Source organism: Dryas octopetala, chromosome 8 (assembly GCF_963921425.1).
Source record: "Dryas octopetala chromosome 8, drDryOcto1.1, whole genome shotgun sequence".
In the NCBI taxonomy this organism is placed as follows: domain Eukaryota; kingdom Viridiplantae; phylum Streptophyta; class Magnoliopsida; order Rosales; family Rosaceae; genus Dryas; species Dryas octopetala.
In genome coordinates this window covers 15,547,354-15,571,759 of record NC_141373.1, presented here as the reverse complement: position 1 = coordinate 15,571,759, position 24,406 = coordinate 15,547,354, and the positions used below count along the sequence as shown (strand labels likewise).

Sequence of the window (24,406 nt, the reverse complement as noted above, 5' to 3'; positions counted from 1 at the left end):
CCAAAGAATACATGACAAGCCAGCCTACGAGATTCTCTGGTCAAGAATCAAGATCCCCCTTCTATGCATTTTGCATGTCTTCCATACTTTTCTGGAGTAAAGTGCTGTTTTATTGTCGTTTGAAAGCAAAATCGTCCATCATCCATCCAATCCAGGAAGTATATCTGAATATGCAATATCAATGATTAATATCTGCAGCAATACTTTTTTTATTTTTGAGAAAGTCTGCAGCAATACTAAAGTCACAAAAATATTCTAAAATTTGGTCACTAAATAATCTGACGAATAACAGTATGTTGTTTGTTATAAATAAATGAAACTATATTACTCTATAAATATATAAATAAATTTTGATAAAAATATATATATATGTTTACTATTATAAAGTCAGGAAAAGGATTTGGTGTTATATGTTTCACCAAAAAAGAAGGAAAAAATTTACAAATATGACACATATTTTTATGGTTGTTTCATTTCAGAACATTAATTTTGATTCGTGTTAATGAAGAACACATACTTTTATTTTATATCAATTAAGGACCATATTTTATCTAAACTTTGGATCGACATTGGATCCATCAAAACTCCATCAAATCTAGCAAACTTATACTTGGTTTAAAGCTATGCATCTCCTCTTTACAACCATATAAAAATCACTCAAATCGTATATTTACAACTCCAGATAATTGGCCCAAAAGTAGGGTACTAGAAACTATACAATCGGACTTCTAGGAAAAAATTTAGCACAAAGCAAAATTAATGTCCTGAAATGAAATAACCATCAAAGTATGTGTCCTATTTGTTAATTTTTCCCAAAATAAAATTGCTTAAAATATCATTCATTCAACAAAACAGCCACATAAAAACAACCTAATAAATAAGGGTATAGTTAGTTGTAAGGCTTAATTATATTTTTACCACACATAGTTTCAGTTGATTCTCACTTTATCACCCAGATATTTATTTGTTCCACTTTACCACCTACAACGATTTTTAGGTCTCACTTTACCTTTTTTTTGTTCATTTCCTTCAACCAAGTTGTCAAAAATGATGACGTAGTAGAAGCATATTTGTCACCAATATTAACTAATTAGCTGACATAATGGACGAAAAAAAGTAAAGTAGGACAAAAAAAATAGTTATAGGTGGTAAAGAGGAAATCAACTAAAATTATGGGTAGTAAAAACATAATTAAGCTTAGTTGTAAAATATAACCATTAAAATAAAATTAAAAAAAAATATACATGTTGGACACATTTTATACTATTTTGTATACAATTATTTCCTCACATAGATTGCTAGAAATCAATATTTTTGTAAGTTTTTGTTTGTTTTTGTGTTTTAGGCTTTTGAGGGCATAATGAAGAGAAATGGCTGAAACGTACAATTTTAGAGATACAATTGGGCTTCTGAATGTACTTGAAAGAAAAATGAACCAAACGAGGCCCAATTAGGCCACTAGTGGACAGTAAGCACGCATAAACAAGGCCCCACAAAACACAACTGTCACTCCCTAATTCGTGATTAAGAACTAATTACGAATTAAGGTGTTAATCACACTCTACTTATAGAATTAACTTCTATAACCATAATGTGACGGAGAATAATAAAATAAAAAAAGAACTGCATACTATTAACATACCACACTTAATTCAAGCTTAGTTTACAACACACAACTTGTCTCAGTAAAGCCTTCCACTATGCACCAGTAAATGTGACCCAAAAACCCAAAATGGCTCATAATTGGCTCACACCCACTCATTATGGGCCGGAAAAAGAGAGTCAAATTGTAGTGTAACCCACTTCAAGGTCGCAGCATGACCCAAATTGAAGCTGGGCCCCCCATGTGTTCCAGCAGAGGAGAGAGAGAGAAGGACTGACGCAATAATAGTGATTGTCCCCTGCATTTGTTCCACGCCAGTTTGTACAGCGTGTACATCACCTACAGCTTGGATTGTTTGACCGTTGGTGATATGCGGCTGGGATTAATTGCCCGTTGGGCCTTTTTTTTAAAAGCCCATTATGAAATAAACGGGCCAAATTAATGGACCGTTCATAATCAATGGTCTAAATCGCCCTACACTTAATTTCTTTTAAACAAATAATGTGAAAAATTATTTTAAAATAAAAATAACACCTGAAATTTTTTTAAAAAAATTCAGAAAAATGTGAATTGTTAAAAATTTAAAAATTATTTTAAAATAATGTGAATTGTTAAAATTTTTTTTAACAATTCCTCAAACCCTCAAACAGCTATATTCTCAAATGGGTCTATAGATACCATACAACACCCATGGATTTTCATCACAAACTACAACCTTTGTTTACCAAATTTGGTTCCAAAAATATTTTCTTCGTCATGGTTCTTAGAGGAAATGTTTGGGGGGTAGCTGAAGATGAAGACTTAGTGATGGCATACCTAGAGAGGTTTCCTGACGGTTGTCTTGGCGCCCAGGCAAGAGCTGTCGTACAATGGGAACAAATTTATTAAATTTTAAAGCGTAACATGGGGGGTGAAACCATTCGTAAGGTTGACGGCGTTAAAGCACGATTCAAAAATATTGCACGTGATTGCAACAAATTGTATGATTGCCTATTGGAGGGCGAGCGAATGCGCACAAGCGGTGCAAATAATGTCAATGTGGTAAGTTTTTATTTATTTATATATTTGTATGATTATTTTTTGTTTTATCAAATTATCAAGCATATTTATATAATAGTATTATTATTCTTTGTTTTCTTTATTTATCAAGCATATTGATATAGGTGTATGATTATTTTTTGTTTTATTTATTTATCAAGCATATTTATATAGGTGTATGATTATTATTTTTTGTTTATTTATGAAGCATATTTATAAAATTGTATTATTATTTTTTGTTTTATTTATTTATCAAGCATATTTATATATTTGTATTATTATTTTATTATTGTAGTTTACGCAAGCATTTTAAGGCTTTTGAAACAAGATTGGATTCAAGTTTCCATGGGTGCACATTTGAGAACAAATAAAAGAAAGTGCAAAGTACGCTGCGGCTCATGCTCCTATCCAGTTTAGTGATTCAGACACTCCCGCCACCGACGATGTCGACATTCCATATGATTTGGTCTCAAAGTCAATTACTGACCATTAGTCAAACCACTATACGATAGTCATTCTTGAGAGTCATCACTGACATCTTCGGACCAAAGTATCTTCGAAGGCCTAATCCGACCAATTTGTGAAAACTTTTGTGAAAGGGGAACCGAAGAGGATTTCCAGGTATGATTGGTAGCTTGGATTGCATGGGTATGACAAAATTACCCAATGGACGAGCAAACTGTTTACTTTGGGCATTATCGTGTCTCAACAGTTATCCTTGAAGTTGTTGCCGAGTATGACACGTAGATATGACATGCAAATTTTGGTATACCTGGGTCGAATAATGATATCAACGTGCTGGACTATTCGCATCTATTTGATGATATGATTTCCGGCCGGAACCACATGGTGAAATTCACTGTGAATGAGATAAACTACACAATTCCATACTATCTTGCAAATGGTATCTACCCTCAATTCAATTTCTTAATATTTAAAGAATTTGACGGTTGGGTGGTCGGAACCACCACCGTCGCCGCCCAAAGTGGCAGTTTCTATATCGTACATAGTTTATTGGGATAAAATTGACAGATTAAAATGTGTGGGTGATGTTTGGATCTGAGCCGGGATGGATTTAAGTGTATGGGATTTAAGAAAAATTATAAATTAACAGTTATAAATTAACAGTTATAAATTTATAATTCCCAACACTATAAAGATTACCACTATAATTTGCATCATTTTGTAGATGCAGATTTAGCATATGAATTTTTTTTTAATAATTATTATTATTTTTGTATGTCATTTTGTAGATGCATTTGTAAGCATATGATTTTTTTAAAAATATTGTTGCATATGATGCTTCTTGTTGTTGTTTTAATTTTTTTTTGAAAAAAAAAAATGCGTGAATAGTATAAGTGAACCGTAGCAAACTTTTTAAAATTTAGCCTAGAACTTAAGTTTTGGGCCAGCTAGGTTTAAGCTTAATAATCTTTCTTATTTTAGATAACAATTTTAAGCATGTACCTAAAAAATTAATTGTAACTTTTTATTTATTTATGGGTATTTTTGATCAAATTTGGAAAAAATAAAATATAATCTCAAATTCTAAAACACTAAAAAGGACAATTGATGATTATTGACCTAAAGCATTCTCAAACTCTAAACACGTTTTAGAACAAAGACAATATAACATGTATATGGTTCCTAGTTTCAAACAAAAGCACACGTGTTCAAATATTACCCATTCCATAAACTTAATGGTACTACTCTATTTTTTCCTTTTTTTATTGTCCAAGCTTCTAAGTTATGTAAAACGTGGAAGAAAGATTCAAGTTCACCTTAAAATTTGCAGCAAGAACTGTATTAAATTCATTTTCTAAATCAATCGAAAACATTTCAATGGTGCATTAAATGCATGCATATAATACCCAACACTATAAAGATTACCACTCAACAATTTTTCCACAATTACCCTTATAAAAATTTGACACACACCCAACATCAAACCCAACTTATTCCTATTCTCTAAACCCAACAAATTTATCTTTATCCCCCATCACATTTTTTACACCAAATTATAAAAATTTATTATTATACCCAATACACTACCTATTTCTATTCTCTATACCCAAAACATCACCATAACCACCCACTTCGGCAGCCCTTCATCTCCCCTCTCTCTCTCTCTATGTGTCTCTGGATAAAAAAAAACGGCACCCTTTTTTAAAATAAAGGGTAAATTGAGTAATTTATGTGGGCATGAATAGAATTTTGGCATATTTATTAATCCGTAATTAGAATATGAGAAATTGAATTGATGAGGAATTTGATCGGAGAGGAATTAAATTGAGGATGAATTGAATTACAAAAGAATTGGATTCTCATTGAAACTGTTTATTAAACTAATTAGAATAAGAGTATGAATAATATTATGTGAGCATTTGATTACTAAATTGCTCTTATTTTAAATAAATTATTTTATATAATAGTTAATAATGTGAAGCTATAATGAAAAAAAAAAAGGAATTGAATTCCTCAGAAATTAGATTATTACCTTCTACTCAAAAATCCAATTTCATCAAAATAAAAAATTGAATTTCTAATTTTATATGGACTCCATTTATATTTTTATTTCCATTTGATTAGTTAATGAAAGAGTAATCCATAATCGGGTCTAATTATTTATTTTAATTTCGATTATAGGTTAGTAAACATGCAATGCAAATTATGCAATGAAAGAAATTAGAAGGGGGTCCGATGAAGAAACAGAAGATATTTACCGATAAAGAGGGTTCAGTCGAGGGATAGTGAGGAAGAGGGAAAAACGAAGAGCGGAAGAGTTTTGGTCCAAACGACGGTAGACGGCAATGTTTATTTCGGAGAAATTTCTGCTTTCATTTTGGTGATTGAGAATTTATTTTCAGAAATTGAATAATTCTTTCCCAAATTTTGTGTGTCAAGAAACATGGAGTCAGGGACTACGCCGTGTTTAACTGATCAACGTACTGAAGAACAGCCAGAGTATATACACATTGACCAAAATGATTTCTCACACTCACATAGAAGGTAAGTAAAATCTCTCTCTTTATTTATTTGTCTTTCAATTTTTTCTGTATAATTTTTAGCTTGGCATGACATTTATGCAATTGGTTGATGCCTTGTCAATTTGGTCTTCTGGGTTTCTCAATTTGTCATCTTTCTTGCGAATCTTGGGGTCTGTCAAGTGTCGACAACATAGGAATTAGAAAATGATATCATTGAGAGGATTAATTGTAAATTTCATTTTATTTTTGGTCCCACAATATGAGAAAATACAGTGTTACCGTTTTGGGTTTTGGATGGGGTGTTCAAGCATTACCCACCAACTATGTTCTACTGAAAGCGTTTGGAATTAAAATATATCTTACGGGGGGATGCAATTTGACTCATACATCCTTGCATACAAGTCACTTTCGAAAAAAATCTTACCACACAAGTAATCTATTTATCTGATGCAGAGCTTATTGCATTCAGTATTCTATTGAGAAAACTGATTGCTTGTCCTGCAAAATGTAAGAATTTCTGCAGTTTGGATAATGCTCTTTGTTGAATTAAAACTGAGATATAAGAAATCCTTTTGTTAAATTAATTCCCTCTCGTCCATGCACAGAACCATGTTACCTTTTAATGCAAGTTTCTTGACATCTTTGCTGGCCTCATTACTTTTGTTTTTTGGGTTGGAGGTGACAGGTCTTAAGTACTTAGTTATTTGCATTAGCAATTGAAAATGTATATATTCACACACATACTAGCATTACTTGTTTTCTTTGTCACCCCTCTATTTGTTTGCAGACACAGGAAGCAGAAGGAGGAGGATATTTCTATATGTGAATGCAATTGTGATGAAAATGATCCTGAAAGTGCATGTGGGGAGAGATGCTTGAATGTACTGACCAGCACGGAATGCACTCCTGGATATTGCCCTTGTGGTGTCTATTGCAAGAATCAGGTAAACTCTTGCTCTCTCTCTCTCTCTCTCTCTCTCTCTCTCTCTCTCTCTCTCTCTCTCTCTCTCCTCTCTCCCACCTCCTTCAGCTGGGTTTGAGAAAATGGGTCCGTGTTTCGTGTGTATAATTTTTTCTTCCGTTTATACGTAAGTCTTCATGATGTGGCCATGTATTTATCATTAATATGCACTTATTTTGATGGTAAGAATTCTAATACTTAACTAATTCATATGTTATTTTATTGCCAATATGCTTTAGCATATGCCAATTCACACTATCCTCTTGTGATGCTTATCAACATTATTGTTTTTAGTTGTGTTAAGCTCACATCATCTCTCCTATCATCGCAAAAAAGATGAGATGTTAACACACACACATGCATGTATGCATACCTGCCTTTTACTCATGCGTGCATATGAAAGTTGTCTATGCCTTGCTTATGTGGCTGGCTAGGGATTGAAAATTGAAACTTTTGGGTTTGGTATGGCATTTAGGGTTTGTAAGCTGCTTATGGTTCAAAGGAATAGAGGTTGGCATGTAGATGGAAATTCTGGACAATGGATATTTTTTATGGGTTCTGTGACTATTTGGATGAGCTCTTGGATTTTTTTGATAGGATATGAGAAACTTGTAGTAATAAGGGAAACTAGTACAATCAAAAGTGGACCAGTAATCCACAAAAGAAACTATCCTCAACTAACAGAACCAAGACACAAAAACAAGGAAAGAAAACCCACTAGTCCACTACCACAAGAAACCCATAATAGAGACCCCCAAACATACAAACAAAACTAAGGCGCACCAACTTCACAAAACAACACTCAATACATCACTCCACCCCAATCTAGGAGATTAACTCTAAGAGGGATGTCTCTATAGTGCTTGGATAGGGAAGCCCGCATCGAGGCTAAGAATCTAATAGTGTCCCAAATGAACTCCACCAGTCCACCTCCTCCTCCTTATCTTGAAAAAGGCGCTTATTCTCTCCAACCAAATATACCACAAAGGGGCCAAAACTGCACATCTCTAGAGAGTAATCATTTTCTTTTTAGCCCCAATACCCAAAAACATCCCAGACAGCAACCCATAACAATTTCTAGGGTGCACTCACAACACTCCAAACATAGTCAGCAGCCTACTCCAAATCTGACTAGTGAAACTGCAGTGCAGAAAAATATGAACTGCATTCTCTCCCTTCTCTTTACACAACACACTCCAATGAGGGCATAAACACGCATAGGGTCTTCTTTTATTGGATTGAAAATATAAGATTGTGATTTTACAGTTTTATGATGAAAATTAATCAAAATAAGGGTGGTTATGGAGTAGTAAAATGAGTGTATCACTGTAGAGAATTGATAGTGCCTGCATATGTTTGAGAGAGGGAGTTTAGGTAGCTTCCTCCATAGTCAAGTACTCAAAATTTATCCATCAAATTATCCAATCTAAACTGATTGATTGATTCAATGTTAATGATCTTAGGTTTTTCCCAGTGAGATCCAAGTTATAAAAACTATGACCACAATCATTACAAAATATGAGAGGCCTGTTATTGTGAGATGATTCAGTTTACCATTTTATTGAACATGTGCTATGGGTGAAACGATGAATCACATGGGTGAATCGCCTGGAGGCCATAGCGAATCAGTTGTTGGCCCAATTAAATTTATGCCCCCAAAGTTGGCTTGTATCGGCCAGGCCCGCTAGTGTTTTGATGGCTGAAGATATTTCTTGACAACCTAGAGGCCATAGCAATGGGAGAACAGGGGTGAATCACAGCTGTGCTGGGGGTGTAAAGGTGAATTGCAACTTAGATCCAAGTCAGTCTTTGGTTTTGAGGTCTTCTTTCAGCTTTTGTTTCACGATTTGCTGACCTAGTCTACAGGGAAAAGACTGTTGGAAACTGTGTGGTAAGGGCCCTTTTGGTTGCAACAATGAAGCTGATTAATTTATTCTAGAGAATCATAACAATTTTGGTGAAATTGGCTTTGTAAGTCCAAGGGGGTGAGGTGGAAATGAATGTGGATGGATTTGATGATGTGGACGACATACGTGTGAGTTAAGTGTGGATTCAAATTCCAATTGCATGACCAAGTTTGAGGAAGAAGACCAGCCAGACACAAGGTTGTAAGTGGACAATTTAGTGTACGACCTGGGCACGCTTTTCATTGTGCATCATGAAGCTTCTTTCAAGGTTTTTCTTTTCCCTTTTTATCTGCAAGGAAATTAATTAGTGGGCAGTGAGACTGTTAAATCATCCAAAAAGGCTTCAACGGGACTTGAGTAGAGGGAAACAATTATTTATCTCATGATTCGGGGATTTGGGTTCAAAATTTGTCTTTCTTGAGCTTCCTTTTTCGTTGCCTATTAACCTGAGAAAGATATAAGAATGGCGAATTTGAACATTATCTTCCATGTTCTTTTTTATTTTACTGCCCATGTCTTAAATAGCTTGTTGTTTCAGTTTAGGAAGTGTGGATTGATTAAGGATTTTGTGGTGGGTTGGGGCATACATAGAATTTCTCTTTTATAGTATGCAGATGACATAAAAGAACATGTTTACTCTGTGGCGTTGTGAAGTCTTGGTGGTTTTTGGCTTGTTTGGATGGAAAGAAACAATAGAGTTTTCAAGTAGAGAGTTTTCAAATCGAGACGAGTAGTTTTCTTTTCTTTCCATGAAGATTAGCAGATGTTTGGCATCTTTGTGTGGGCTTCATTGACAGAACATGTTAGGAACATTCCTTGTAGTTTGGTTTATTACAGTTTCTGTTTCTTATTAAAAAAACAGGTTAATTTGGTGGTCAGACCATTGTTGTCACTAGATGTGAGAGTTTGGTATCAAATGTGGGGCAGGTTCAGATTTGATGACAACATAATGATTGCACATGAGAGATTGCTGAAGGGTTTGGGGGTGTTGGTGATGAAAGCTAAACCTTTATTGAGGTGCTTTGTAGATTTTAGTATTTAGTTGTTTGGTTGAAAATAAAAAAGAAATGGATAAAATATGATATGAGACATTAAATTAGTGAATGAATTTGGGTTGACATAATAAGTTAATAGGTTGTGTTTGGGTTTTTGATAATTTTACACAACACAGACACACTTAAAAACTCCATTTGTTTGTTCTTCTTTTTTTGGAACTTTGTCCTCTAAAGTAATTTTATTAAAGGATAAATTGTAACATAAAAATTTATTAAAAGGTGGGTGGGGAGATTAAGTTAGGGATGGCAATAATTTTACTCTTCAATGTTTCTCTTTCATGGGTGCATCAGTAACTTTCTTTTTAACATTCTTTATGATTTTTTAATAAATTATTTTAAACACCTATTCTTTTTCCTGGTAATATTGTTATAGTGATGCACTTAGTGTGTAAGATTGTTCGATTCTTGAATTCTGTGTTTAAATGCTATGAAACTATTTTACCCATCATGTCTCATTTGTTTCCTGTCAACAGAGATTTCAGAAATGTGAATATGCCAAGTCAAAGCTGTTTAAAACAGAAGGCCGTGGTTGGGGTCTTTTAGCTAATGAGAATATAAAGGTAATAGCTTACTAATTTATCTTGATATCTTACAATCATGAAATGACTTCTCATTACTTGGATATTCTAATATTTACTCGATTTGATTATATGAGTATCTTTGGAACATACAAATTTTATATTGCATCTTGCTCTGTGATCGTTTCTCTGTTGAATGAGTGTGTTAACTTACTGTAAGCTTTTTGTATTTGCTTATCCAATGCAGGCAGGGCAGTTTATTATTGAATACTGCGGAGAAGTGATATCATGGAAAGAAGCAAAGAAAAGAGCTCAAGCTTATGAAATTCAAGGTGGTTTAATAGATTTATCAAATATATCTGCATTACTTTATTTGGGAACTGGGTTCAACATTTGTGCCTTGATGCAGGTCTCAGGGATGCATTTATTATTTGTCTCAATGCCTCTGAGTCTATTGATGCCACTAAAAAGGGAAGCCTTGCTAGATTTATAAATCATTCATGGTGAGCCACTTTGGTCATAATATTAAACTTCAGAAAGTTAAATATAATCATTAGAAAGAAAAAAGCTGTATCTTTTATTTTAATTTTATTTACCCCAAGTTGAGATTGAGTAATTGTTTTTAATGTTTTTAGCCAACCAAATTGTGAGACAAGAAAGTGGCATGTGTTGGGGGAAATTAGGGTTGGAATATTTGCAAAACAAGATATATTAGTTGGAACCGAGTTGGCATATGACTACAATTTTGAATGGTATGGAGGTGCTAAGGTACGCTGCCTCTGTGGTGCATCCAACTGTTCAGGATTTCTTGGGGCAAAGTCTCGTGGTTTTCAGGTAATCTATTGGTTGACAATTTGAGATATAAGTTTTGATTTTCGATATTGAATGAAGAAAGAAAGTGTCGATTTGAGCTGTCTTACAAGTGCCTGATATCTGCATAGCTGCACATTATCTTCTTTTCTTTATAATGAATTTGTCTGGAATTGTATTGCACTGTCCTAGAACTAGCAGATATATCTGGTTTAAATGGGCTCTTGTCTAGGAGATTGGTGATACTCAACGATTAGAATGAAATAGAAAATTAAACATCTTGCTAGGGATGCCTAATGCAAGTGCCCAGTCTTTTAGGTTTCTTTCTGTTTTGTGATTTTTTTTTTTTGGCTCAACCATCCTATAAAGTTTTATGTGGAATATATTTCTGAAGGCATAGTGCTTAGAGTTTAGAGGCTTTGTCTCACTTAGCAAACACAAATGACCTAAATTTAAACATCCTTAATAGGAGGCACGCTGAAGCCTTTTTGTTGAGGCATATGCTTTGGCAAACTCACGTGCCATTTTTTAAAATGATGTACTGAAAATGACATTGTAGTGGTATGGGTTTTTATTTTATTTTATCTTTAAAAGCCTAGTGAAAAAACCACAATTCTCGGTCGTTCATGCCCTAAACACAACCAAACAACTCCCTTAGAAGTGTGCAATGACAAACTTGATCGTTTCTACATGGCAGCATAATCATCATCGGTTGGGAGTTGAATAGTTTGTATTTTAGAATTTGCTTCTGGTTCCTACCTGTTTTACTCCATGCAAAAAGCATTTTGCTAGAGATCAAATATTTAATTTAGGCTTGTAATCAAGACAATCAATACAAGTTTGAGGTGTTTGGCAAGAAATCTCTGGTTTCTTTTCCTGATCTTCTGCGACAAGACTAGTAACAACCTGAAGAAAAAAACACTCTCCTTTGGTCACACGATTGATTGCATGCTTTTATCTTTGGACGCCATTTGCGCAAGCGGTTGAGTTGGCACAGCCATTATCATTCTTTGATGAGGGCAGAGCACCACTCAACAGATGGATGATGATGGTTGGCATGGGTCATCTTATAGCTTCATGCTGTAAGGTGGTGCTCTTCCACTTGTCAGCTGCTCAGTGCTTTATCTTTCTACTGCTCAGGTCAACACCAGTTTCTTTGCCACCATGTAGACACATTGCTATTGCTATATGGACTGTTTTATTGGGTTTCTAAAATAGTTCTGGCTTTTTTAAATTTGGGACTTGAATGCGGCTGTTTTTAACATTCTGTAATGGATTGAAAATGTGGGCTTATCTAGTGCATGGTCTAATTGATTTTAGGCTGTCCCCTGGACTTCTAAGGGGGTGGCATAAGCATCAGGGGGGCCTTCTATATGCACCCTTAAATTTGATCAGTGCACCCAAGCTCCGATTATTATTATTTTTTTAAATAACAATTGTACCATTTTGCAAAACTCACTATACCAATTGTTCATGCGGAAGTTTATACCCACCCTACTTTTGAATATCTATCCTAAAAGTTAAAAAGCTTTTAGGTGGAGAAACCTAATGAGTGTATATATTATAGCCTTATTAGACACTTAACCTAACCAATGGGGACTAATGCTCAACACTCGTTCTCACGTGAAACCCCTCTTTTGGGTGGTTATACATGTGAACAAGTGATCCCTCTTTTGGATGACTGGGAGTTCGCATGTGCAGTCCTTGTTAAGGGTGACCTACATTTGGTAGCTCTCATACCACATTGAATACCTATCCCAAAAACTTAAAATATTATGTGGAAACTATAGTCTTATTTGACACCAGCCCAGCCAATATGGGACTGGTGCTCAACATCTACCACCCGATGCCAAAATATAAACCGTGTAACCATCTTCAAACTCAAACTTCTCTCACTCTATAAACCTAAATCAAATTATACCACGTTGAGTTTTTCTTGGTCAATGGAGCATCAAATCATCATCTATGACGACAATGAGGATGAAAAGGTACGTTATTTGCAACATCAATTGAGGTTTTGTTTTGTTTTGTTTAGTTTTTTTAAAGGTTCGTGTTTTGTTCGGCTAGCCAGAGCTGAGCACCAAATGTACTGTGTTGCAATATATGGCCACTCAGTCTTAATAGTGTGCGGCTACATATGGTCAAGCAATGTTCCTTAAGTGCGGCCAAATATGGCTACACAGTACCTTGGGTGTGTGGCCAAAATTGGCCCCGTACTAACATGAAAGTGCAACCAATAATGGCCACACAGTTTTCTCTGTACACTATATTCTGTAACCAAACACTAACAAAATTCTGAAGTTAACTCGTTTTCTCTAATGCAGGTCGACACTTCTACTCGAGGTAGTGGGGTTGGCTCAGAATGTGCAATGGATTTCACGAGTGAAGCTACTACTTGTGAGGTAACCAAATTTATTGTTATAACTTTGGCATGTGGCCAAAATTGGCTGCGCAGAAACATGTAAGTGCAGCCAATAATGTTTGTACACTTGTATTGTATTCACTAACCGAACACTGACATAATTATTCATTTAAAATTGTTTTATCTTATGCAGGTCAACACTTCTATCCGAGGTAGTGAGGTTGACTTGGAATGTGTAATGGATTACACGAGTGAATTTACTACTTATGAGGTAACCAGCTTTGTTGTTAAATAACTTTGGATGCAGGAGAAGTCATACCCATATTTTGGATGCTTACATGCACCGTTTTCTTTCGTTTTGTAGATTTTCACTTGTAGAGAGTCCTTAGTTAAGTGGGCACGTGAAGCTGGGAAGCGAAATGGATTTGTTGTTGTGATAAGACGATCTGATTTGGCTCGTAGTATGAAGCCAAGAGTTACATTGGGGTGTGAGAGGGGTGGGAGATTTAAGGAGCACAAAAATACAGGCGATAACGAAGGGAAAAAAAGATCCAGGACTGGAACAAAGAAGTGTGAGTGCCCTTTCGCATTGAAGGGGGAGCAGTTAACAATTGGTGATGGATGGATGCTAAAGGTGGTATGTGGAGTGCACAACCATGTGGCAACTGAGCATCTTGAGGGCCATTCTTATGCAGGGCGGTTATCAGTGGAGGAGACTTCACTCTTGATAGACTTGTCAAAGAGTTTAGTACGACCCAAAGAAATCCTGAGCACATTGAAGCAAAGAGATGAGCTCAACGCTACAACCATTAGGACCATTTACAATGCACGCCAAAGACAAAAAGTTAAGGAGAAGGCGGGGAGCTCTCAAATGCAACAACTTTTATGTAAGTTGAATGAGCATAAATATGTTGAGTGGCATAGGAGTTGCCCCATTTCTGAAAGTGTGCTGGACTTGTTTTGGGCACACCCTGTGAGTTTGGAATTGCTACGTGCATTTCCAACCATCTTGTTAATGGATTGCACGTGCAAGACCAATAGGTATCGTTATCCCCTATTAGAGATTGTAGGCGTCACATCCACTGATATGACATTCTCGGTTGCATTTGTTCTTTTGGATTCTGAAAAGGAAGATAACTATGTATGGGCATTAAATAGATTGCGTGATGTGATGAAGGGGTGTGCTGGGCCTAATGCTATTGTCACAGACAAGGATTTGGCATTGATGAGAGCCATTGAGAGAGTATTCCCCACAACTAGGCATCTTTTATGTAAATGGAATATTAATAAGAATGTGTTGGCCAAATGCAAAAATCTTTTTGAGTCCAAGGAAAAGTGGGATAAGTTTATTATGAAGTGGAATGTGCTTGTGACATCTCCTACTGAAGATGATTATGTGCGGGAGCTAGCGGTGTTACAAAGTGAATTTAGTAGGTACACTGAGGTCTTGGAGTATGTTACAAACACATGGTTGAATCCTTTCAAGGACAAATTTGTGTCAGCCTGGACTGATATGATCATGCATTTTGGTAATGTGACATCAAATAGGTAATTTGATGAACTTATAATATAACTACTTCAATATTATAGCATTGGTTTAATATGAAGTCATGTTACATGTCTGTATTTGTTTATGTTTTAATAGGGCAGAGAATGCGCATTCCAAGCTTAAGAGGCAACTTGGTTTGAGTCAAGGGAATTTTGGGGGTTCTTTTGAGAAGATACACACACTTCTTGAGTTACAGCTCACTGAGGTAAAGGCATCTTTCGGAAAGTGTTTGACAGCCATGCTACATAGCTTTAGCTCTTCAGAATTCAAACTTCTGAGAGGAGTCGTTTCTATCTTTGCATTGGAAAAAATACTATCTCAGTCCAAGATAGCTAACTCAAGTGGTGTTGATGCTTCAACATGTGGTTGTGTCATACGTCGGACCCACGGCTTACCTTGTGCCCATGAGATTGCTCAATACAAGAGGGATTGTCGTCCAATTCCACTCGAGTCTCTCGACCCCCATTGGAGGAAAATCGATGTGCTGCCTCCTTCTGATCCGATTCATGATACTATGGATGTGAATGAGTTTCCTGAGTTGGAGTTGCTTCAACAGTACTTTTTGAAGTCAAATGCAGACAATAGGTTGATGCTAAGGAAAAGAGTGAAAGAACTTGTAGCGTCCCAAACAAGTCTTGCTGATCCAGTAGTCAAGTCCAGAACACGAGATCAAATGAAAGAGAACGTTGATATGTCCACTCGACGGGACCCATTGGCATTCGAGTTGGTAATATCTGCATCTGTGGATAGTCACTCACCTAGTGTGACAGGTGATACCATGGATGTTCCACAAAAATCTACACATGAGCAAACGGGGTGCACAAAGGAGAAGGTAATAAAGATTCCCATTCCTAAATGTAAGTTCTCATATATTACCCATTTATTCGTAACAATTTACATTATACATACAGGTGTACTATACACTTCCAGTGAAAGGTATTTTGTATATGGATGCATTCCCAGTTGGGTTGAGGCCATACATCCAGCAAATCAAGGATGTATGTGATGATGGTAACTGTGGGTTTAGAGCAATTGCTGATTTAATGGGATTGGGTGAGAATGGTTACTTGCAAGTGCGTAATGACTTACTTACTGAGCTATCTTCGTATTCTGTGCATTATGGCGAGCTGTATGGCACCACAGACAGGGTTCGTGAGTTGGCACAGTCATTATCATTCTTTGATGAGGGCAGAGCACCACTCAACAGATGTATGACGATGCCTGACATGGGTCATCTCATAGCTTCATGCTATAAGGTGGTGCTCTTCCACTTGTCAGCTGCTCAGTGCCTTACATTTCTACCACTTCGGTCAACACCAGTTTCTTTGCCAACACGTAGACACATTGCTATTGGTTTTGTTAATGATTGCCATTATGTGGAGGTATGATACTAATAATAGTAGTGTGTGCTATATTATTTGTATAAATTTGTTTTAGCTTAATATCATATATTTGTTTTGTAGGTGTTCTTAAGGCCAGAACATCCTGTACCTCCCATTTCATCTAGTTGGATCAGATATCATACGTCAGCCGCACAAGGGTGGCAAACATCGTATACAGGTTGTATTGAACGCTTCAAGTCTCTAGTCAGCTTGGACCACACTTGACTCAGTCAGGTGCAAGTAGAGTGGGAATGTACTGCACAAGTCCAAACTGTCTTAGACACGTTTAGGATGGTAAGGCTCTATCGATCCATGCATCTAATGCACCCCAAATAGGAGACCTCATGAAGTGGATGTCGCTCCCGAATTCCACCATAAGGATCCTAGATTACTTGCACAGATACTGGTAAACAATATTTGAAATGGTATATACTTAAAGGGAACAAATAAACCAAATAGTGTGGGAATAGGACGTCTCATACCTCATCAGCCTCGAACACATCAAGATCCTCTCGTCATGCCTGAAAATCATTCCTAATGGTAGCTTTTGAAAATCGTGGAATCCAACGATAACGAAGCGGCTGGCCTGATATACATGTCATGTTCTGACCAAGTCTGAGATTAAAAATGCTCATATATACTCATGCCTTTAATAGTGTCAAGTACCCTGCTATCCGTCTAACACCATACATACCCCAACTGGTTGATACGTGTAGGCAAGAGCCATAACATCTCGTGCATAGCATCTCATCTCACCAAGTCCATAGGCATTCGAAATAGATTGCACATGCTTGCACATCACGCTTATCAACGAAGTTTGTACAACCCAATACATACGACCAATACGCTAGCTGCACACTCTGTACTTTGGTTGTTGTGGGTGTTAGATGCCCTAGAAAAACCAAAACAATTCTGAGTTGCTTTGTGCTGTTGTATATAACTGCAAGTTTCATGTTCAGTGTGGCTAATTATAGCTGCACATCACATTTAGCTTGAGGGTAATTGTAGCTGCACGTCTTTCTGTTGTATGGAAGATTGTAGCTGCGCATTGCATGTGTTGTCCTCGTACTGGCCTCAGTTTTAGTAACTGCTGATATAGTCCAGAGTGTTGTATGATGATGGCTTCCATGGAACTCTTTTGAAGCGTAGGTTTCCTGGAGAAAAGCACAGATGAGAAATGACCACTTTTGTGGTGCCAAATCCAGAAAAATTTAATCTCTTTAGAGAGTATAAAAGCCAAAATCTAACTTTATTATAACTATCATAAATGTGTAATATATTTAATGTTTTTATTTCTATATTTATTATAGGCTAAAACTTTTTAGCCTTTAATTAACTCTGATCTTTGTAGCACATATCAGCACAAGCAAGAAGAATTAGAAATACTTCAAAACTCCACGTTATAGTGTGTTGGTTCACGAACAGTTGTGATTTACAGAGTTAATTTTTGCATGAAATAAACTAGCTTCTCTATGTTGTTCGGTATTTACTGATCCATGTTCTTTTAATTAATTGTTTGAGCATAGTTCACTTGCAGTGTAATCTTAATTGGTTTTTCTATTGGTTTTCTTTTGTTCAATATAATTTTTCTTCTCTATGTTGTTCGGTATTTACTGATCCATGTTCTTTTAATTTAATTGTTTTAGCATAGTTCACTTGCAGTGTAATCTTAATTGCTTTTTCTATTGGTTTTCTTTTGTTCAATATAATTTTTGCTCCTAACAATTTATTTGTTTCTTTTTAACCATTGTTATGCAACTTTTTCCAAACAGGAGGACACTTATCTATGGGAAGATGATGATGACAGGTAATGTTTACACATGTATTTTGATGCATTTATCTTCAAAGATTTTTATTTTTATTTTTTTGGGTTTACATTCTTGATTGATCCCGTAATGGATCATGTTTTGTGCAGAACTGATGTACTGCATGCACTTGCTAGTAATTTAGTCGTGGTTGTTAATAATTTAATTTTTAAGTGTATAATTTAGTTCCCTTTAGTTTTTTTTTTGGGAACAGAAACAGACTTTTATTGACACACCAAAACAGTACAACAACAGTGGATAAGGCATCCACCTCTCATTGCATTATAGATACACTAATATGAATCTCATTTCTATCAAAACAAAAGCATAACTCAACCACCGAACAGCTGCTTTCCTGTCTAATAGAATATCTTACCACAACACAGTCTCTAAATTCCCCTGAAATAGAAGCCCAAAGAGCTGATCAATACTGAACTTTATCCCACAATTCCTCCACCTCCAAGCCTGCATAGTTTTCAAATGTTCTTTTGTTTTTTTCCATCCAAATAACCAAATCACAGCCAAAAGACTACACCTCCAAAGCACTTTGGCCTTCTTCCCTCCTCCATACCCTCGGTGCCTTCCACTAAGTAAAGAAAAGCACCCATCACTGCCTTTCCAATTAACTTCTGCTTCCCTAAAGAATTTTAGCCCCAAACTCAAAGCTACTGGGCAATGTGTCATACCACGGTCCCCACTTTCTGCACTTCCTCTAAACATGATACATCAATGAGGAGAGAGGCATGCATTTGGCCTTCTTTTTTTGAAGCAAATCACAAGTGTTAAGCTTTCCATGCACTGCAATCCAAGCCAATACCTTTACCTTGGGAGGATGTTTGCTTTCCAAATAACCCAGCTGGCTGAAATCTAGGATAGGCTTCAATCTCACAAAGAAATTTAAAGCATGACTTACAAGAGAAGGAGCCTGTAGCTTCCAATCTCAATCTTCTGGAATCTAGCCTTTGTCAACCTAAACTCCTCAGTAACTGCAGCAATTGTGTCCAATTTCACCTGTGCATCATTTAGATTTCTTCAAATCCCAAAGTCCAGCATACAGAAGAATTTGGTACCACTACCAATTTTGCAACAGCAGTATTGTGATATCTTGTTACATTGTATAGTCTTGAAAACAAAGTTTGCAACCTGTTCTCCCCCAAATGTCTTCCCCAAACCTCACCTTACTGCCCTTCCCAACTACTAATTGACAACACCTTAGAAACTGATCACACTCTTGTGAAATGTCTTTCCCTGGGCTTTGACTTGACTCCCATTTTTTTAATTCATCTTGATTGAGTGAGTGTTATGAATTAATTGTAATCTATGATGCACCAACACTTTCTTCGAATTTGTTGTGTCCTTGTCGGTATCTGACACGATGCTAACACTCCACATGGCATGTCGACATTTTCTCCAGCAAACACTACATCGACACTTTCACAACACTTCACCAACAGTAGAGGCAAAAAAATAATTTTCTATCTTAAAAAAGGGAGTTCACCTGTGATTGTAAAAACTTAGGGGATTTTATGTTTGAAAAGGGAGTCTTGGATCCAAAGTTATGGTGGGTTGCTTATAGATCCACACCCAAAGTTCAAGCTGTAGCTACTAGCTTACAAAGCCAACTGTATTCTTCATGTTCTGGGAAATATTTGAGTACTTATTCTCTTATAAACTCGGTGAAGAGGAACATGATATTGTAGTGTTTTATTTACTATTTTTGTTGTTCTTGTTATTATCATTATCATTGTTATTTTGATTTTGGTTATTATTATTGTTTGTATTTTGATTGTTAGATTTGGATTTTATTGTTATGACCTTGTATATGGAGCTAGGACTTGAGTTTTACATGCCTGCAATGAAACATTTGACCATTTAAGTCCGGATCAATTAATTACAAACTACTCATGAATAAAGATGAAAATTTAAATATAAAATTATAAAAATATATTTTACTTTTTTTTGGTGTCCACACCGTGTCATGTCCTAATTTGTTGAGATTTTCTGTGTCGGCATGTAAGTGTTGTGTCGTGTGATGTAATGAATCGTGATGTGTTTGTCGTGTTGTGTGTCAGTGTCTGCTTTATAGATTGTGTAGATTGTATGTTTTTTCTGTAATTCTATAGTTTGTCTATGTTGCATATTCGGACACCTTGTCTATCTCTTTATGTACCTTTTCTCTTTAATAAAATGTTGTGTTTCCTATAAAGAAAATTAAACTTGGTTTGACCTTGCTCAGCCTAACTCCCTTTATTTGTAACTCCCTGTTGATGACAGGTATTCAGTTGAGAAAATTCCGCTCTATGATTCTGCAGAGGATGAGCCTTCCTTGAGGCTCTTCAAGACTGTCAGCTCCTCAAATTCTGAATTTGATGTTGGTGGGATGATGATCAATGTAAATGTGGATTCTGAACATCAGTTGATGTCCACTGCTCTTGTTGTTCAGTCACTTGATTCAGTTCCAATGGAGGGTGTAATTATGGAGGTAAAAACTGAAGTGAGTGAGGAGACCAAACTTTATTCACATGGAAATCAACCGGCTTTTACAAAAAAGAATGCAATGATATCTCGTATCCGCAGTAATACTGCATGCCGAAACTATCATTTTGGATCAGGGTCCATGCCAAACAAAAGATCAAAACAATACACTCACGGAAGGTTGAAACATTCTGCGCAAAAGCAAGTTGATGCTAAATCTGTTGCTTTGCTTCTAGCATCAAAGGAGGCGCAAGAGGAAATTTTAAAATATGAGGTATGTACGTTTTTTCTTTGGACAAAAACATTCATTGAGTAAAAGTACACATACTAATAATAATAAATCTCACTATCTCTTTTATGTTATTTATTTCTGCTATCATTCTTTTTGTGTATTATCAAAGCTTACTTTTGGTACGCTTTACTAATAGTTTCAGTTTAGAATAATGTATATCTCTAATGTCCCATAAAATATTCAGCAGGCAAAAATAGCCTTAATATATCTACTCTTAAATTCTTAGGATATAAAGCAATAAAGCAAACATTAGTTTTTCGGCTTGAGGTAGTAAGGTCAATTTCCCACCCAAAGAACTAAGATTTACATTGATTTCACAAATGTTTGATAAAAATATTGGGTTAAAATAGTAACAGACAACATAATTAAAATAAAAAACATGTATTTTTTTACCCCAGCACTTCTTTAGCCAACACCCAATCGGATTTGCAGTGTTACTTGCATCTTTCCTTTTATTCCACACTCCAATATTAAACAATAAAAATTTTACCTTTTCAATATTTTGATATTTTCTTTAAAAGACTTTTTAAAAATGTTTGTTTTTTTTTATCAAACAAGTGCATGCACAGTGTGTTTATAGAGTCTAGTCATTCTATTATTACAGAATTTTATATCTTTGCATAATGAGTCCTGATTATGTATTAAAATGTTTCAAGACATATATTAATTTTCATTATGTATTTAAATCAAATAATTAAAATTATCCTATAAATAGTGTTAACCTATGATGTGCAGACTTGTACGACACTCCTTTGACATGTCTTTTTGGTCAACTGTATTAAACTCAGAAGTGTAAAATATAAAAATGATTTTTCTTTCATTAAATATGGCTTAGATACCATGAATATAGTGTGGATACTTATCTAACAAATTAAATCATTTTGTAGATTAACTTTAAATTTTTCACTCTCTTTCTCTCAATTTGATAAAAAGTATATAATTTAATATTTCTAACATGTCATATATATACTTAGTATATTTTTCTTAAATCTCCAATCCCAATTTCATGAACATAAAAGTTATTAGGGACATATAACTTATGTGATTTAAGTTACAAAATTGACATTGTCATGCCATATCTTTCAAAAAAAAAAAAAAAAATTTCAGGAGTTTTTAACACTTAATCTTCTTATAGTGTAGTTTTACATTTATGATTTTATCATACTCTATCACATGATGATATTATTATCATTGTTCACGATGAAAATTTTCCTTACAGGATATGAAAAATGATGCTGCAACTCATCTCGAATCCTTATACAATGAGATACGACCTGCCATTGAAGAACATGAAAGGGACAGCCAAGACAATGTAGCTACCAGTGTTGCTGAGAAGTGGATAGAAGCCTGCTGCTCGAAACTGAAGGCGGAATTCGATCTTTATTCTTCAATCGTTAAAAGCGTTGTCTGCACTCCACAAAGGGTTTGTAGCCAAGCCAATCCTCCCGATAGCCACAATGAGAATGAAATTAAGTACGTGCCGAGTTGATGCTTATGCTGAGTTATGTACCTGCCAAATTCACGTTTTAGGCTTATTCGTTTGGAGTTTCCTTGTTTTGCTTGATTATTGGTCTTGTTAACTTTTCGTGCTATACTTTTGTAAACTTTTTCTTGATTGAGATTTCTTTTTGGGTACGCTTGGATTGCAAAATACATCAATAGGGATAGCGTTAATGGCAACCAATTTGGATGTTATATCATTTTTCAGCACTTTCATGATGGAGTGTAGGAGGCTAAAAGTGGAGTGCCAATAAAAATTAACAACTCCAAATTCAAATTAAGTTATACAGCCCCTAAAACAAAGCAAAAAATGATGCACGCAAAAAATGATTACAGCATAAAGTTTCATACAAGAATGATACAACAATATGACGTTTTAAGTCTTGCTTAATAGCACATGGTCTAACTTTACCTTTTCAGATTTTGGAGAGAAAGATTTAAATTCTAGAAGTGCTTAACATCGAGAAAACATGCAAATAGTAGACTTGCAGGCTTGCAGCATCATAGATTCATTCTGACTTCTTCGTTTCCTAAAGATGGTGGCATTTTTGGCCAATTCCAAAAAGTAAAGGCCTAAGACAACAATTTTTTTGTTTTGTTTTGTTTGTTTAAGGGAATAAGAAAATATGTATGAAGTAACATCAAAAACTTCTCAGAAAGAGGAGTTTGAAGACTTGGAAACTTGACAAGGATTTTGGCAGCACGACTTGTAAGACTTTGAATTCTAATGCTAAGGAGTAAGTAAGACTACATCACATCACATCAGACTTATGCAAGTACGCAACCGATACAATTTTTAGCATTAGATCACATCACATCTTTTATAAAGGTGAAAGATAAATCTAATTTGGATGTCACTAATTGCCAATTCTAAAAATATTGTATTTTTTTTTAGAAATTTTTTAGTGGAAAAGTCATGTCGCGTGTTTGAGATAATTTTCATTGATGTATTGATATAATGACATGTATTCTTACTTTAAGTAAAATTTATAATTTTATAAAAGAAAATAAAATAAAACACATATCATATCATAATTTTAATATTGGGTGGTAGTGTATATCCCGCTTAGTATGACAGTCCTATTCAAGCTTTTTTCTTTTTTCTTTTTCTTTCGAGATAAATTTAAGTGATAGGGTTCGTAGCATATCATAATGTCCATGTGTATAATCAATCAATAATGTAATGAAATGCGGTTTTTGATGGCACTCCTAATTTGGTTTTGCTTTGGGCATATGCATCCTAGACCAGGCCCAGACAATGACGTATGGGGTCCTCATCAGGCCACTGCACACTTTTTTCCCCTATTCAATCGCTTTTTCTGGAGAAGTAGTGGCCAAAATCAACTATTTAATTGATTTAGTTAGTATATTGTTGTCCTTTTCTTTGTTTCTTTCAATTATTTTTGTTTTATTTCATGGTGAATGATGCACTTTCATAAAATTTTCATTTTCGTCTTATACTTTTAATTTTGACAATTTCAGTTCTATGTTTTCAATACGATAACAATTAAGTTGAAATTGTTAACCTCATTTAAATTGATGATAGAAAATCTGATGTAGCATTTCAAACATCTTACTTCACCTTAGTGTCTTTGTAAGCCCATACCCACCATTGAATTCAATTAGTTTGAAAAAATAAAATATTTTAATATCAAACTGAATATATTAAATGACGGGTATGAATTTAAATCGACATCTAGGTTGACTAAAATATTCGAAATGTCACTTATGTGCGAAGCACGTGCTTTTAAGTCAGATTTTTCATCAACAATTTATACGATATTAACTATTTAGACTTAGTTGCTATTGTATAAAAAGTCTGCACCAAAATCACCAAAAATAAAAATATAGGATCAAAAGAAAATTTCGTAAAAGTACATAAACCTATTTTATTAAACAAATGACCAGGAAAAGAAAACCAATGATTTTGGTATCAAGAATAATATATTGTTGTTAATTATAAAATGAAATTATAAATGTGATATTATAATATTACACGAACTTCGCATGTTAAATGAAATAAATAGAATATTACATGAAATATTGTTATTGTAGTCAAGGAGGAAAATTTCGTTTTTTGGGGAGGGAGAGATTTTATCAAAATACCAAACAATTTTCGTTTAGATTTCAGAAAATTTCGCCTAAGTTTCGAAAATTTCCCG

General features: G+C 35.1%; 1 protein-coding gene across 4 annotated transcripts; it reads left to right on the top strand.

Annotated features, from left to right (window-relative positions):
* Nucleotides 1-5,336: 5,336 nt before the first annotated feature.
* ASHH1 (SET domain group 26) lies at nucleotides 5,337-22,412 on the top strand. Of its 4 annotated transcripts, XM_086253807.1 has the most exons (15): nucleotides 5,344-5,441; nucleotides 5,546-5,650; nucleotides 6,416-6,572; nucleotides 10,025-10,111; nucleotides 10,317-10,401; nucleotides 10,479-10,572; nucleotides 10,705-10,903; nucleotides 13,204-13,281; nucleotides 13,435-13,512; nucleotides 13,606-14,789; nucleotides 14,887-15,622; nucleotides 15,702-16,172; nucleotides 16,254-16,466; nucleotides 17,945-17,979; nucleotides 20,252-20,357. In XM_086253807.1, exons 2-13 carry the CDS (start codon nucleotides 5,550-5,552, stop codon nucleotides 16,395-16,397), a joined length of 3,414 nt encoding a protein of 1,137 aa, XP_086109933.1. In that variant the 5' UTR covers nucleotides 5,344-5,441; nucleotides 5,546-5,549; the 3' UTR covers nucleotides 16,398-16,466; nucleotides 17,945-17,979; nucleotides 20,252-20,357. The 4 variants fall into 4 exon arrangements, with proteins under 4 accessions (XP_086109932.1, XP_086109935.1, XP_086109933.1 ...); XM_086253806.1 differs by having other exon boundaries at nucleotides 5,337-5,650; XM_086253809.1 differs by lacking the exons at nucleotides 13,204-13,281; nucleotides 13,435-13,512; nucleotides 13,606-14,789; ... (1 more) ...; nucleotides 15,702-16,172; nucleotides 16,254-16,466 and adding an exon at nucleotides 21,964-22,412 and having other exon boundaries at nucleotides 5,337-5,650; nucleotides 20,252-20,726.
* Nucleotides 22,413-24,406: the final 1,994 nt, after the last annotated feature.

Excerpts from the sequence above, each read along its gene's own strand:
- ASHH1 (XM_086253806.1), top strand. The coding sequence starts at position 5,550 with ATGGAGTCAGGGACTACGCCGTGTTTAACTGATCAACGTACTGAAGAA. Across the intron at positions 10,402-10,478 it reads TCAAGCTTATGAAATTCAAG|GTCTCAGGGATGCATTTATT; the intron begins GTGGTTTAATAG and ends GCCTTGATGCAG. Across the intron at positions 10,904-13,203 it reads CAAAGTCTCGTGGTTTTCAG|GTCGACACTTCTACTCGAGG; the intron begins GTAATCTATTGG and ends TCTCTAATGCAG.